The following is a 14,507-nucleotide window of genomic DNA, read 5'->3' as shown; positions in this document are numbered from 1 at the left end:
ATCATTTTTAATTATAGCTTGAGTTGAAAAAAGTTGCTCACATAGGTATATGTCTTATAAAATGGGAGTTGAACTGCGATTGCCTTGTCGGAAATCCGAAGATATTTTTTATTAACCGAAATCCAGAAAATACCAAATGGAACATCGGCGAAATTCATTTTAGCGTCACGTCGTTCTTCAATTCAACAAAATTCCTCACAAATATAATTATAGTGCTTCTATAAAATTTCCTACATTGGTTGCAAAAGGGTTTCGAATCCAGTCGTATTGATTGTATGAAAGTAATGATGAAATTTATTTTGCAGCAAAGTTATAAGTTTTTGGGCCGGATCCAAAATTCATTGCTTGTTTTCAATGGTTGTGAATTTATTTAATATCCCTATGGTAGTGAAGCATATCAATATATTTTCATTCTCTCCTTGCATTTTTTTTAATAATTTTATTCAGGTGCTCAAATATATGACCAGCCATGCACGCAAATTTGGCCATTAAGTAAGTATTGTATAATATACAAAATTATTTGCATTTTTGCACAATGCACAATGCGCCGCGGCACACCTAGCATCGTCTCGCGGCACACTGGTTGCAGAGCACTGTTCTAGAGTATGGGTCCATTATCTAGGGTCCTTATAAGGTTTCCTATAAGCTTGTTTTACAGCGTGTTCAGAAAAAAAATCTTCGACATCTTTATTTTAAAGTTTATAATTATTTTCCTTCTGACAGTTTCTCAAACGAGTATTTTCCGACTAATTTTCTTCAAGGCATGCTCGCCTTTCATTCTCTTGAAACTCGTAGGTCACTTCTGATCTTAAAGCATTTTTATCTGCTCTCACGTGGTATAGTTTCCAATCCCGATATTCTAGAAAATTTGAATTTTTATGCACCCATCAATAATTACATGAGTGGTCGCAGCCATGACCTATTTTGGGTGAAAGCTGTTTCCTCATGCCAAGCTAGTATAGTAGCATAGTAGTCAATGTACTCCCTAGAGATGTAGATATTTTTAGCGATACATTATATATTCTGTTTTTTAAATTCTATTTTATTGTTTAATTTGTATTTTCTTTTATTATTGTGTTTTTAAATTTTATTTCTTTTGTATAAAACTATTTTTATAAAACCACAATGGAATTTGTAAATGGCTAACTGTGATTATTTCTTTAAAACATTTTCTCAGATAACCTTACTATGGAAGCTTATAATGTTCCACTTAGTAAAAAAAATACTTAATAAATAATAATAAACATAATGTTTTTTACTATTTTTAGTTATAATACTATAAACAAGAGTGGTTGATCATGACAGACATTTTTAATTGAGACGAAACTGGTATTAGTAATTTAGAAATAAGAACTACAAACAAAATTTCTATTACATTCAAGTTTTAACAATGAAAAAAACATTTCTTATAAAATCAACTAATTAAAACATTGTGATTATTTTATAGCGATGAGGGCTATGAGAGAATCATATAATCCTGCGGGCCGTGTCTCTCATCAGAGAATTAATCGTCATGCCTACGCAGGTCTGAACTGTTTCCAAGCCAAGATGCTGGTCTCCGACAGCAACAAGAGGGCGCAACAGATTCTGAAGAGTAGCGAAGCAATAAGGGTTGAACGCACAAGACATCTGCGTATGGGTGGATTTGCCATACATCCGTTTAGTGACTTAAGGTATAACTCCACATATTTGTATGGGTATTATAAGTTATGATCGAGGAATCTTGCCTCGGGTGTTTCGAAAAATATTTAGAAAAGGCCAATCTCAAATCTCTAGAATTTAATTTTCAAAAATTTCGAGAAATCATCAGTGATATTCTTGAGTTATCACTGGGCTAAGCTGTCGACCAAAACCGGAATTAAAAAATAACTTTTTAGAATTCCTTAAGGAAATTTCGATTTCTTTTTAAATAAATGACTGCTCGGAACGGAAATTCTGAACAAAATTTCTTAATTTTTCCGGTTCATTTTTTTAAGTATATCTAGAAAATTAAAAAAAAATGATAAGAAAAAGTAATTTGCACTTGTTTCAATACTTTGTATTCAAAGAATAACAATTGTATACAATATTTATATATAACAAAAAATAAATATTGTATAGGTACCTTTATATTTCTTACTAACCTCAGAAATATATCATTTAATAAAATATTGTTGCCGGATAATTCATCGTGTATTTTCATTACAGTGACATTTTTTTTAATATTGTGTCCATTTGGTCTTAAATTTTGAATACTCTTTCATTACAGATTTGGATGGGATACCTTAATAGCCTTTTCCATTTACTTCAGTATCATCGCGGAATCATTTGCATTGACGTTTGAGTACATAGGAACCATTGGTATTCGGAACATCATGTATCCGATGAAAATCATATATTGTTTTAACATTATCTTCTTTGTGGACATAATAATCAACTTCTTCACTGGATACTATGACACTGAGAATAAAATCGTTGTTCTCGACGTGAAACAAATATGTCGACACTATTTGAAGACAAGTTTTTTTATACACGTATTGTTTTCAATACCTTGGTATTTGATTGCAAATTTGATGAATGCATTCGCATATACGGATTCTACTGGAAAGCATACTGATCTCGGAGATTTATTTTGTATGACATCAATGGTGAAAATTTTTAGACTTCCAGAGCTCATTAGGTATCTTGATGTCTACGAGAGGCATACGGCCAAGAATAAAATATTTTGGAAACTTCTAGCCTTGGCTATAAATGGCACTGTGTTATTTCACTTTGCGTCCTGTTTACAACTGAATTTTTTCGGAATTGCGATGATTGAATTTGTTAATATATCTAATGCACAAGCTCATTTACAAGAATCTTGGGTACATCAGGAACACTTTATAGAGCTTTATAATGGAACCTTATTAGGTCAATATATCGAGTGTTTGTACAGAGCCACCAGTTGTCTTCTACTGAACGGTGATGAATTGTTTGTCAATACGACGTTTGAAGATAGATTACTTGCAAATTTTTTAAGATTGTTTGGGGTAGCTTTTCAACTTTACGCAACATTGGTGATGATTTTAATAGTAAGATCGCAGTATTATGAACAAAGGAAGCATCAAAAAACTATGCATGAAATCGATGAAATGATGCGATTTAAACAGTTAACAAAAGAAAAAATGGACAGAATACGCATGTATTTAAACTACAAATATGATAGTGGATTTTATGACGAGAAAAATTTGTTAAGTTTTTTACCTACCCAGTTACAAAAAGAAGTTCGTCTATGTATAGGGAGACAGTTTTGTGAAAGGGTAACATTTTTTTCTCATCTTCCTGTAGCAATAATAGATGAGATTGTAGCATGTTTAAAGAGTGATATTTACATGCCAGATGACATAATAGTCAAAGCTGATACTGTAGGTAATACAATGTATTTTTTGATATCGGGTTCTGTAACAGTCTACAATAAAGACGCGAAAGAAATCAGTCACTTCGAAGATGGAGCATATTTTGGGGAGGCTTCATTTTTTAGTGAAAATCATTCCAGGTCATACAATATCTTCGCATCGGAACCGTGCGAACTCCAAATGTTACACAAAGAAGATTTTTTTAGGATCATGGCTGCATATCCAGATTTGTTTCTTAAAGTAAAACGTGCTTCCTTGGATGAGATGCAGTTGCCAGTCGACGCGAAACGTCGGCGTGGTTTATCAATTGTAGTTATTTAAAATATATAATTAATGTTTTTAAATATTCAAATCAGTATACATTTATTTACTATGATTGAGACTAACAAATACAGGTTGATAGAATATAATATTATTGTCGTCACTATTTCGGCAAAAGGGAGAGTACATTATTTTGGTCAAACTAACATTTTTTGATACGTTACGATGATCATTCAAAAATTTATATTTCACGAGATTAAATAAAAGTAAAACTCGAGTTTAACAAAAAAAAATACACTATGACGAATATGTAATATTTTTTTTTCGTAAAGTGAATGCTTTTTAAATTAATAGCACATTTGAGAGTTAATTAAATAAAAATCATAATTATATTACGGTTTTTAGTCAACTTATTGTTAAAAATAATAATGTTATCATTTTGTTTATATTATGCATCCACACTAAAGTTTAAACCTGTACATGTGACATGTGAGTAAAATACTGAATTAGGCACAGCAATTTGAATGATTTAATGATGAATTTGATGTAATGATGTAAAGTAGTGATGCATATCATGATTTGATAACTGTGTCAAATGTATATTGTGCCATGTGTAGTTTTTAGTTTTCAAAAACACTCAAGAGATGTGAAATCACTTTTTTGCCTCCTGAGAAGTTATTAGAGAAGTTTTCACCCTTTTTCCAAAATAGAGATAACGCTACAATTTTATAATATCTTACCATATTATATTATTAATAATAAATATAACATTTATATTTTACATAATATACTTAACGCAACTATTTTCAAAATAATAAATTCATTATATTATAATATGTCGGTAAAACCACCAAAATTGTGTGCTATTTCTGTATTATCGTCATATGCTATTATATATTACAAAAAAAATAATTGTAATTTTTTTATTTGTTATTAATTTTATGTTACAATATTATTAATAGCTTGCTTACACGGGCATGAATTAACTGCTGACAGTACGTATTATCGCAGCGATAACAAAAAAACGCACGTGTAAACACGTATTATCGTGAAAATTGCAAGATTGCATGCATGGAACAAAAAACTACAGAGGCTTCTGAATTTTCACGCGACAATTAGACTGTGCGATATCTGCGCCTGTACAGTAGAACAATAATGGTGAACCTGCTGGTAAAAAAAATTAACTACACCGCGCAGAAACTCATTAGGGGTTAACCTATTTACAAGACCTGTTAAATAGTACCATACAATGATAACATCCGCGTCTCGCTAAGTCTTGAATAATGAGATTGGCGAGACAGTCAGCACTTTTACGTTTACAGAGTTATTATCGCGATTAGTGCAAGTTAATCCATGCACGTGTACAGACGCGATAACTAGTTTAATGTGTATCATTATTATTAAATGATCTTTTTAACTTTTAATTATAATCGTTAGGGTTTTTTTTAGACTATACATACCATTGTGAAATATAATGTAATAATTTGGTTAATATTGTTATTAGTATTTATATGTATTTTGAGGTATATTCTTAAAAAAATATTACATATTTTAGTATTATAATAATAATTTGAAATACTATTTTCTTTTTAATTTTATATCATAGATAGATAATTGCTATTTTTCGTAAAATACTCATTATTTTTTAATTGGCATTTATGGCATTAGAATTCGTTATATTGATTTTGAAAAAATTGTAATTCTACTATATTTGAAATATTTATGTTGACAACTATTTTTCTAAATAATTTAAGATGTCTCTATACGTCGAAATAACTATTATAGTCTAGGAAGTTACCAAAATAATGGATGTGCCATTTTTTGTCTGTGAGCTGCTGCATCTTCTTGGTGTAGTCTTTGTAGCCTCGAGACTTTGCCGAGCACGCCATCGATAAACTCGTTCATGGTTTTCAAATGACGATACTTGGCTGATGGTTATTATTCATTCATAATATTTCTATTTTTTATAGAGTGTGTATTGGACAACACACTAATTTCTTATCTAAACGCCACTTTGCTGATTTTTTAACACTTTCACTTCAATAAGCAGCGTCGATGTCATGCTTGAAGGTATAGGTACTGAGTTCATAAACATTTACGGTTTTGTTTTATTGGGCGTCTTACGTGGGCGAAGTCGGCGAAGCGTTGAGCGGCGCTCGCAACTCAAACGTATAACCGTGTGTGAAAATGTTCGTAGACAAAGTGTTTTCTTGGTTATACGTTTGAGTTGCGCGCGCCGCTCAACGCGCCGCCGAACGCGCTTGGACCTTAAGCTTAACCTAAAACGAGCCGTTAAGCCTCATCATGTGAAATTAAAACATATTTATAAATGCCTTAACTAAATAATCTTAGAATTAATTACTTAGATATACTTTACTTAGATTTACAACCCGAAACAGGTATTTGTTAACATTCATAACTAAAATATTACAAAATAAATAAAATCGGTGGTGACAATCATAATATGGCAGGCGTGTCATATTTGGTATGCTGGGTAATTCTGTTGGCATACGAAATGATTATAGAATCATATTATAAAACCTCAACCACTATAATGCAAAAAAAAATGTCGATGAAACTACTGGTGAATGTATTATTTTCTAAGAAAATCTAACAAAAAGCTTTCGATTTTACACAATTTTATTACTGTTAACACAAATAACTCAAATATTTTATAATTATTAACTAAAAAATTCTGTGTCTTTTAACATATTATTGTACTTGATAACACTCGATGTGTATATTTTTATTATTAAATTACAATTATTATAACTGCTGATTTGACTCATTTCTTCTTATATTTATTTATTCTTAGAAATATAATTATATATATTTTTTGACTTGATCTAAACGTTGTATACTCGTATAATATGTATAGGTATTGCAATACCAGTATTTTAAAAGCGGTATTCAATTGTTTATCGATACCGAAATACCGGTTTCAAAATTTTAAAATACCGTTGTTTTCGGTATTAAGAAATCATAATATACGTTTATGTTTTTCAAAAATGAATTTTATTTTATTTTCTCATTAGGTACTTTTTTATTGTAGGTATATTATTTTTTCAAAACACAAACATATTTATGGAAACCAACTAAAATTTAATAATATTAAAATAAAATCCTTCAAATATACTTATAGATTTGACGCGATAAATTAATATAATATGTATTTCGAAAAAGAAAACATTCTTGCCTAATATTTCGAATTATTCTATAACTATTAAACAGCTTTGAGAGTACATTCAACAAACGTTGAATTTCTGAGAGATTTTCCTGTACCCGGACTTATAAGTACTCGTAAGCAGTTCTAAAATATTAAGATCTATACTAAAGGTGAGTTGGAAATACTGTCACCAGTTTGTGTACTCAAGTTTCAGATGAAACTACCCATACTCAGTATGTGTGGCCTTATTCCAAAACACTTGTGATGATATCATCGCGAGTCGCTGTACTGTGCACTCGCCAGTTGGTAGACTTTCAATACTATTGACATTAAATGCGCGCGAACGATATATAGCACTTGGATATAGGTATATTTTAATTTATTAGTCTATTGCGTTCAAATGGTCAAATAGGTCATAAATGTTGTGTCCTAGCACAGTGGGGAGGTGACGCACAGGCTTAGGCTTATTATATTACCGCTCAAAACATGTTTAAAATTAAAAAAAAAAAACACTGTTATTCATTTTTGTTAACAAAAATATTGTAACCTAACAGAAAAATAGCTCATAAATTTAAAATGTGTTTAAAATTTAATAATAAATGAGACTTTACGACAAGCGGAGCTCAGCGTATTTTTAGCGATTCTATTGAAGCCAATACACAGTCTGAGGTCTCTGAGCCGATACGTATTTCAAATACTAATATGGAGTTGGTTTTAGTTTCAGTTGAGTATGAAACTTTTATCGCATACGCACGCCAAACACACTATATAGTATTCCAAATACTAGTAAGTATTTTGGAACAAGTTTCTATACTAAGTATTTTTTTATACTGGTAGTAAGTATACTTAGTCTTCAAAATCGACCAGTTTTTCCATCTCTAATTTATTCATAATATGTATAAAGGTCAACATAATCAATGTAGGTAGGTATTTGACGTTGCTATAAAATAATAGTGTTTTAAATTGATTTTAATACATAGTTATATTTATTAATACGTACGTACTTCTTTCTTCTATTATATATTTTTTGACGAATACCGGTATTTATAACATTAAATAAGAAATACCAAAATATGGGTATTGATATATTCATTCGGCATTGCAATCCCTAAATAATATGTAGTTACAATATAATGATTAGATACGATGATAGAAAGACTGACTATTGCTATGACCAAAATATATAGTAAATCATATTGTATTTTTTTGTATTACAACATTTTTATTGCGACCCAGTTATATAATATGTTTCAATTGGTAACAAATGAAAAACATATATCCGATGTTAAAGCAGAATTATTGAATGCAATGTTTGTGAATGAAAAAAATCGATACAAATAATATTGTTTATCGTATAGGTACGTATTTTGCATATAAAACGTTATATGTGACTTTTTTTAGCCATCTTTTAAATTCCAGCTAGACTGTAAAGAAAGTGTTAATAGTCGACAGCAATTAATAGCAATTTATACAATTTCAATCGGGAAATGAAGATTTAAAATGATTCTCGATGAACTAGATCATCCACAAACGATAGTTAAATCTCAAGAAACTCTCATCTCGATAGTTCACAGTACAGGAATATTATTTAAAAATTATCGGTAACGTGAACAAGTTTAATTAACTTTACTAGAATGCGGTAATTGATCTTTTTACTCAAGAAAAAATTAACAGTTGAATTTATATCACACCCTTTTAATTATTTAGATATTCTTGTCTATGTAACACACATTAAGAGATCTTCGGGCCATCTCCTATCGAATGTCGTCCACCATCAGGCTATGTACTCTACCATCTGCAGGCTACCCGGAGCAGTTTAGTGGTTCTGAACCCTTACCAATCACAGATGTTCTTAAGTCTCAAAATGCGGTATCATTTTTTGCTATGTTTGCTATTGATCTTTCTTTAGATGATAAATTGAAGAATGGTGTACTTTTGTCTTCTAAGAAATGAATGATTTGGTATTAATAATATGTACAATGTAAAAAACATATTGATCAATTAGGTACTTACCTATATTAATTCGAGACTATCAATATTTCACCAAAAAGTGCTGGGAGATATGTATTAGTATATTTATAACGCCCACGATATCCGTGTGGCTTACGCGTCTCCTGGGTCTGGCAAATATTTATATTATTTTTCAATTTGTGTTTATAGTCAGAGTACAGGCCTTAAAGGTTGTGAAAGTGGCTAACATTCATTTCTCGTAAAAACAAAACTCTATTCTGTGAAGGCCCATAATATCGTCACCATTCAGGCAAAAGTCACCAACCCTAAAAACATAGTTTTGAGATATCGCAATTTGAAAGTTTGAAAATGCAGGAAAAATCAGATTTTAATGTTTTTAAGGTTTTATCTACATTAAATTATTTTTTCATGTCTTCTTAATAATTTCTTTAAGGTAATTTTACTTTTTGATGCTAATTAAAACATCTGTGGGTCTATTCTATGCTTATCGACCGCTAAAGTGATAAAGTGAAAAATATTATCAAACTTAGGGTAGGTTTGTATCAAAATATTAGCACTTATTGTAACAATTACACGAAGCCGGTTTTTATTGTTGCAATAAGTGCTATATTTTAACAGCACCTATCTTGCTGCTGTTAAAATATCGCACTTATTGCAACAATAAAAACCGGCTTCGTGTAATTGTTACAATAAGTGCTAATATTTTGATACAAACCTACCCTAAGTTTGATACTATTTATCAATTTAGTGTTCGATAAGTATAGAATAGACCCACTGGAGGGTTTTAAAGGAGGCAAGGTAGCTCAAATTATGGTTTGGTGACTTTTGCTTGTTAATAATCTGAACAATGTTAGCCAAAAGAAGCATCAGTAAAACTCACCATCCATAGTATAGTGACTTTTGCTTGTATATTTATAACGAAGGATTTTTTTTGTTATAGAGTCAATAATGTCTATTCACCTATAATGACTTTTGCTTGTTAAGATTTTATCGAAAGTCATTTAGTGAAAAACAAATAATTCGGATTTAAGCAAAATTTTACTAACTTATGTACCGAGGTGAGTTTTGCATCTTAAAGAACATAATTTTACGCTTCGGGTGACATACTCAACTCAAAACTGCCATTTTCAGGGTTGGTGACTTTTGCCTGAACGGTGACGATATGATCCTATTAGGATCGTTCATGGTCAAAAAAATAGAAAAGAATGTGTGTATTGTGCATATTATGTGTATGTTATTTAACAATATAATATAATAAACTAAATAAAAAATATTTAGATAAGAGAGAAGAGGACTACGCCGCTGTTGTGAGCAAGAAGAGAGGAGAAACAGATATTAAAATATCGACATAATATATATCCTTTCACTCTACCACAACAGTCCTAAATTCAGTGTTGCCAACCGTATTTTAATTATAGTACATAGTTGTACTATAATGTTTGTCTACGTACTATGTACGACATACAACAGGTATAGTACGCCCAAAATGCTATAATTTTGAATATCTGAAAAAAAACGCAAAAAATACTAGAATTTCGATATTTCTGCACGATAAATTGGTGCAAAGTACTATAATTTTGCAATATAAGAAAATTTGGAAAAAAGAATGCTCGAAAAACGTAAAAAAAAGCCCTTGACTTTGGTGTAAAATGAAGTTTCTTGAATTCATTGCTAAGCGTTTTTGGTCGGAAGATGTACCTAAATATAAAGAGATCTCGGAATTTGTCATATTCTCCCTTATTTTTTTTTTGGTGAGAAGCAAAGAACTTATACATTTTCTACATAATGACAACGCGTACTATAATTTTTTGCCAAAATACAATATTTTTTTAGACCGCGTACTATAATTCGGTACCAAAAAGATGGCAACACTGCCGAGATTGGAAACAGCTTGTCCGAATCGTCAACTTTAATTAGAATCGACCGTTCCGATGATCGATTTATAGCTCAAGACAGCTGTCAACGTAAATGACTCAATTAACTATAATCTAAAATGGCTGTAATGAAATTCTAACACGTCAATGCTAGTTAAATTAATAATATTTTTAAGGATACAATTATTTTAAATCATGCAATTTATAATATTGCATTTATCAACCAAAAATATTAAAACGATCGATGTAACAAGCATTCCAAGTTTGAATATGTTTCTTTTTTTTAATTTATGACACTATATTGGTGTTCATTTGTTTTTTTTCAAACATGTAATCATTCTGATAGTAAGTTGATTGATATTTTTTATGTTCAATAAGAAAAATATTTTTTTTTCTATAAGCGAACGTGTACATCGATAATTATAATATTATATAATAAAAACAAGGTACGTACCAAATAATGTATTTGACGTTAATTATGTATTAATTTTAGTGTTATAATTAATAAAATACTATTGTATTTTACTGCTTTTTAACCTTATTGCTATATCAGAAAATCAAAATTATGGTATTCATTACACAAAGCATAATACGTGACTCCAACAATTGGAAATATTAAAAGATTTTTTAATGTTTACATCCAGGCAATGCGACGTAGTGATGACCTCATTTTGTAACTCTCAATAGAAAACAGTGATGTTGAGAAGAAATTTAATATCCTGTGATTAAGTACGGCAAAGAAAGAAAGAGATAAGCCTAAAATCACTACATATTTTTCAGGAAAACCAAAAGATTGTTTACTAATTTAACGGCATCTATTCAACATTTTTTATTTTTTAATTTTAGACGTATTACGATTAATTTGACACACTTAATAGAACTTATCTCCTTTTTCAATTCCCACGTAGAAATATTCTATAGATCAACATAATATATATTATCAAAACTTCTACAATATAGCATTGCATGCACTGACCGTATTGGTTACATGTAAATTTTACGTATTATATTTCACCGTAGCACAGTTTGCCGTGCGCTGTCTTATAAGAAAGAGATGACGGTATATTATAACATATTATGGCCAACTCTAATAGAACCGAGATGAAAAGATTACGCGTTGTTCGTAGAGTATTACAGACAATAATGTACCTAACCTAACTTAACCTAACCTAATCTAACAAATAATCCAGTATATCGCTTATTTTAAAAATGTGTTTGCCGCTGGCTTCCTATAAACCGACAAGAACCGTATTTCATTTAGACATGAATTTTATCTCAGTACTATACGACCCACAGAGGTTGGATGGCCTTTAATATACGACCATATATTTCCGATACAACATTTCATGGAAAAGTAAGATACGGCAAACTGCATACGTACAAATTTCCGGACTCAGGACACTGTTACGTAACGTTTATGCGTGCTGATACTATTATGTCATATGCTCTTTGCGTGTTGATTTACAATAAAAGATACTATATACTTCTTCCTTTTAATACTGTTTACGATTCCAAATAGTTCTCTTCGTCAACTCCGGAAAGATTTAGGCCCTTTAATCTCAATAAAACTCCACGCGATATCGAAGACACACTGAATGGTACAGGGAATGTAATAGCGGGGAAAATAAATGCATGGGGGGCTTAATTTTTAAAACTACCGCGGTGACGTAAAAGAATAAATATAAATTTGAATTACTGTACTTATAGGTACTTCTTAATATAGTTGTATTAAAGTGACGAAATCGAGGGCATCCTATATGTTTTGCCTAGCACAGAAATTTTAATTTACTTTTATTTACGTACAACATAGGTGGAAAGAACATTATTTAAGGAATGTACGAATACAAACAAAAAATCTTTTTACTTATTAGAAACTTTATGTTGATATGTATAATTTTACATCAATTTATCAAAGTTAGTGCATCTACAAACTTGGGACCCAATTCTCTAATATTTTTTTCACTAGTATTATTTCTACAATAATTAACAATTCCATCAGTCATCTAAATGGCCACGATGAACGGCAGCTACAATACGTCAGGCTTATAATAATAAAGTGGGTCTCGGGTCTGACATAAATTCACATGTTGAATATAATGTGTGTTAAGAACCAAAGTATGAACATAATATGTTGACTTATTCTAACATCCATTTCGTCAAAAAGTCTCATAATGCAACATCCACTCTGTGACAACCTGTAAGGCATAAAGCCCATTGACGCAGCGAGTGCGGCGCTCGCGCAAAATTTCTACAAGTGGCGCCGTAAATCATCAAAAATACAACGTAATCAAATACGCCAGCGCCCACTGGACTAAACGATGCCTTGCGCGCCGCTTGCCGCATGAGTCACCGTTTTTCGCTTCTCGGCGATACGATTTAATGAAAATACAAAGAAGTCCATTCATTGAACACGGCTACCAAAATTACGCTGCTTGAGGCCTCGTCGATCGACGGGCGAAAAGCAATTATTTAATTACAGAGAAGTCATTGTTTAATTTTATTGCGTGTTCAGTTTATCGCTGGTTGAATAATGTCGTCGTAAATATTAATGACAAGCCCCGAAATAATATAATATTTTTATTGCTTTGTTATGAGAGACGCTGTAAAAATAATTGTTTTGTGCTGCTTAGGCCGCTTATTACATAGGTGAAGGGTAATGCGCGGGAAGAGACGTGTGATTATGGTTATGAATAAACACTGCATTCGCCGACTTCGCCCGCTCGACGCGTTCTATGAGCGCTATCGCTAAGGCTTCAAAGTAATATTTTTGAAGTGTGCGTGGCGTTGTAGACCCGTACGGATTTCAGGTTTATTTTTATAGAAAATACAACATTATAATATATTTATAGATTAGGTACATTTTTGAAAACTTATAATATTACTAGCTGTGCGCTAAAAATATGTAATACTAGTAATATTAACGTAATTTAACAGTTTTTTTATGGTAAAATGTTTCTAAAATGCCGATGGCTATTTTTACTAGTGACATTTGTATATTAAAGTAAAGATATTTTTATCTATATTTCAGAATAATTTATTCGATTTTGACATTCGTTATAAATACTCTCCACGACCATGAAAGAACTATATAACCATAAATGCGTGCTCCGTCACCAGCTGAATATGCAGTCATCTAACGATGCTTTGAGTTGGTACCGCGCCATTACGCTGGTTTCCGCGCGCAATCTATCCGCGCAACGCGTGCTCAAAGGTAAGGAGGCCATCTTGTTTGAGCGCACACGACAACTGCGCCAAGTGGGTTGCACCATACATCCGTTTAGTGACTTCAGGTTTGTAATTTAACAATACATAGGTATATTATTATAATGCGCTTCTTTTAAATTAGATTATACTAAGATAATCTTAGAACATATACAATGCAACCGCGAACAGATTCACAAACTTATTTATGAAAAAATGAGAGTTGAGAATGGTATTGAAAAAAAATAGTAACTAATTAAAAATCTCAGAAACATCTAAAAGATTATAGATATATTGTTGTCATAATTATTAATTAAAACGCTGATTGCCTTCCATGGGCAAAATTCTAATGCTTTTAGGTAACTTACTCTCAGATAGTAATCGGGCGAGCTTAAGTTCCAATTGGTTCATTTTTTTTATATTAATTTTTTCTATATAACAGGTGAAATGTCGTAGGTAAGTTCATTGTGAATTAAATAATAGTTTAATTAAACAATAATGCAAAACAAAATTTATTCAATACTGATCAAAATATAATGAATAGGTATGGATTGTAGTGTTTATTATTAATCGCTAACTGTCATTCACAAAAATATAGAATTCAGATAGGCTTAGAAAAATAAATAAGTTTAAAAACTGGCTAGACTCTATATTAAAAAA

General features: G+C 31.0%; 1 protein-coding gene across 1 annotated transcript; it reads left to right on the top strand.

Annotated features, from left to right (window-relative positions):
- Positions 1 to 2,354: 2,354 nt before the first annotated feature.
- Positions 2,355 to 8,224, top strand: LOC147070099 (potassium/sodium hyperpolarization-activated cyclic nucleotide-gated channel 3-like). Its single transcript, XM_085949912.1, has 3 exons — positions 2,355 to 2,499; positions 3,259 to 3,514; positions 8,203 to 8,224. The coding sequence occupies exons 1-3, from the start codon at positions 2,355 to 2,357 to the stop codon at positions 8,222 to 8,224; spliced, it is 423 nt and encodes a 140-aa protein (XP_085806038.1).
- The last annotated feature ends 6,283 nt before the right edge of the window (positions 8,225 to 14,507 follow it).

Source organism: Rhyacophila brunnea, unplaced genomic scaffold (genome assembly GCF_057557595.1).
Source record: "Rhyacophila brunnea isolate RB1 unplaced genomic scaffold, BYU_Rbru_1.0 scaffold_22, whole genome shotgun sequence".
NCBI classification, from domain to species: domain Eukaryota; kingdom Metazoa; phylum Arthropoda; class Insecta; order Trichoptera; family Rhyacophilidae; genus Rhyacophila; species Rhyacophila brunnea.
This window is presented reverse-complemented; position numbering and strand designations above follow the sequence as displayed.

What these genes read in the sequence shown, in the direction of transcription:
- LOC147070099 (XM_085949912.1), top strand. Translation starts at nt 2,355, where the DNA reads ATGTATCCGATGAAAATCATATATTGTTTTAACATTATCTTCTTTGTG. An exon ending in TCGACACTATTTGAAGACAA is followed by an intron (nt 2,500 to 3,258) that starts GTTTTTTTATAC and finishes GTCTATGTATAG; the next exon opens with GGAGACAGTTTTGTGAAAGG. An exon ending in TTTAGTGAAAATCATTCCAG is followed by an intron (nt 3,515 to 8,202) that starts GTCATACAATAT and finishes GACTTTTTTTAG; the next exon opens with CCATCTTTTAAATTCCAGCT.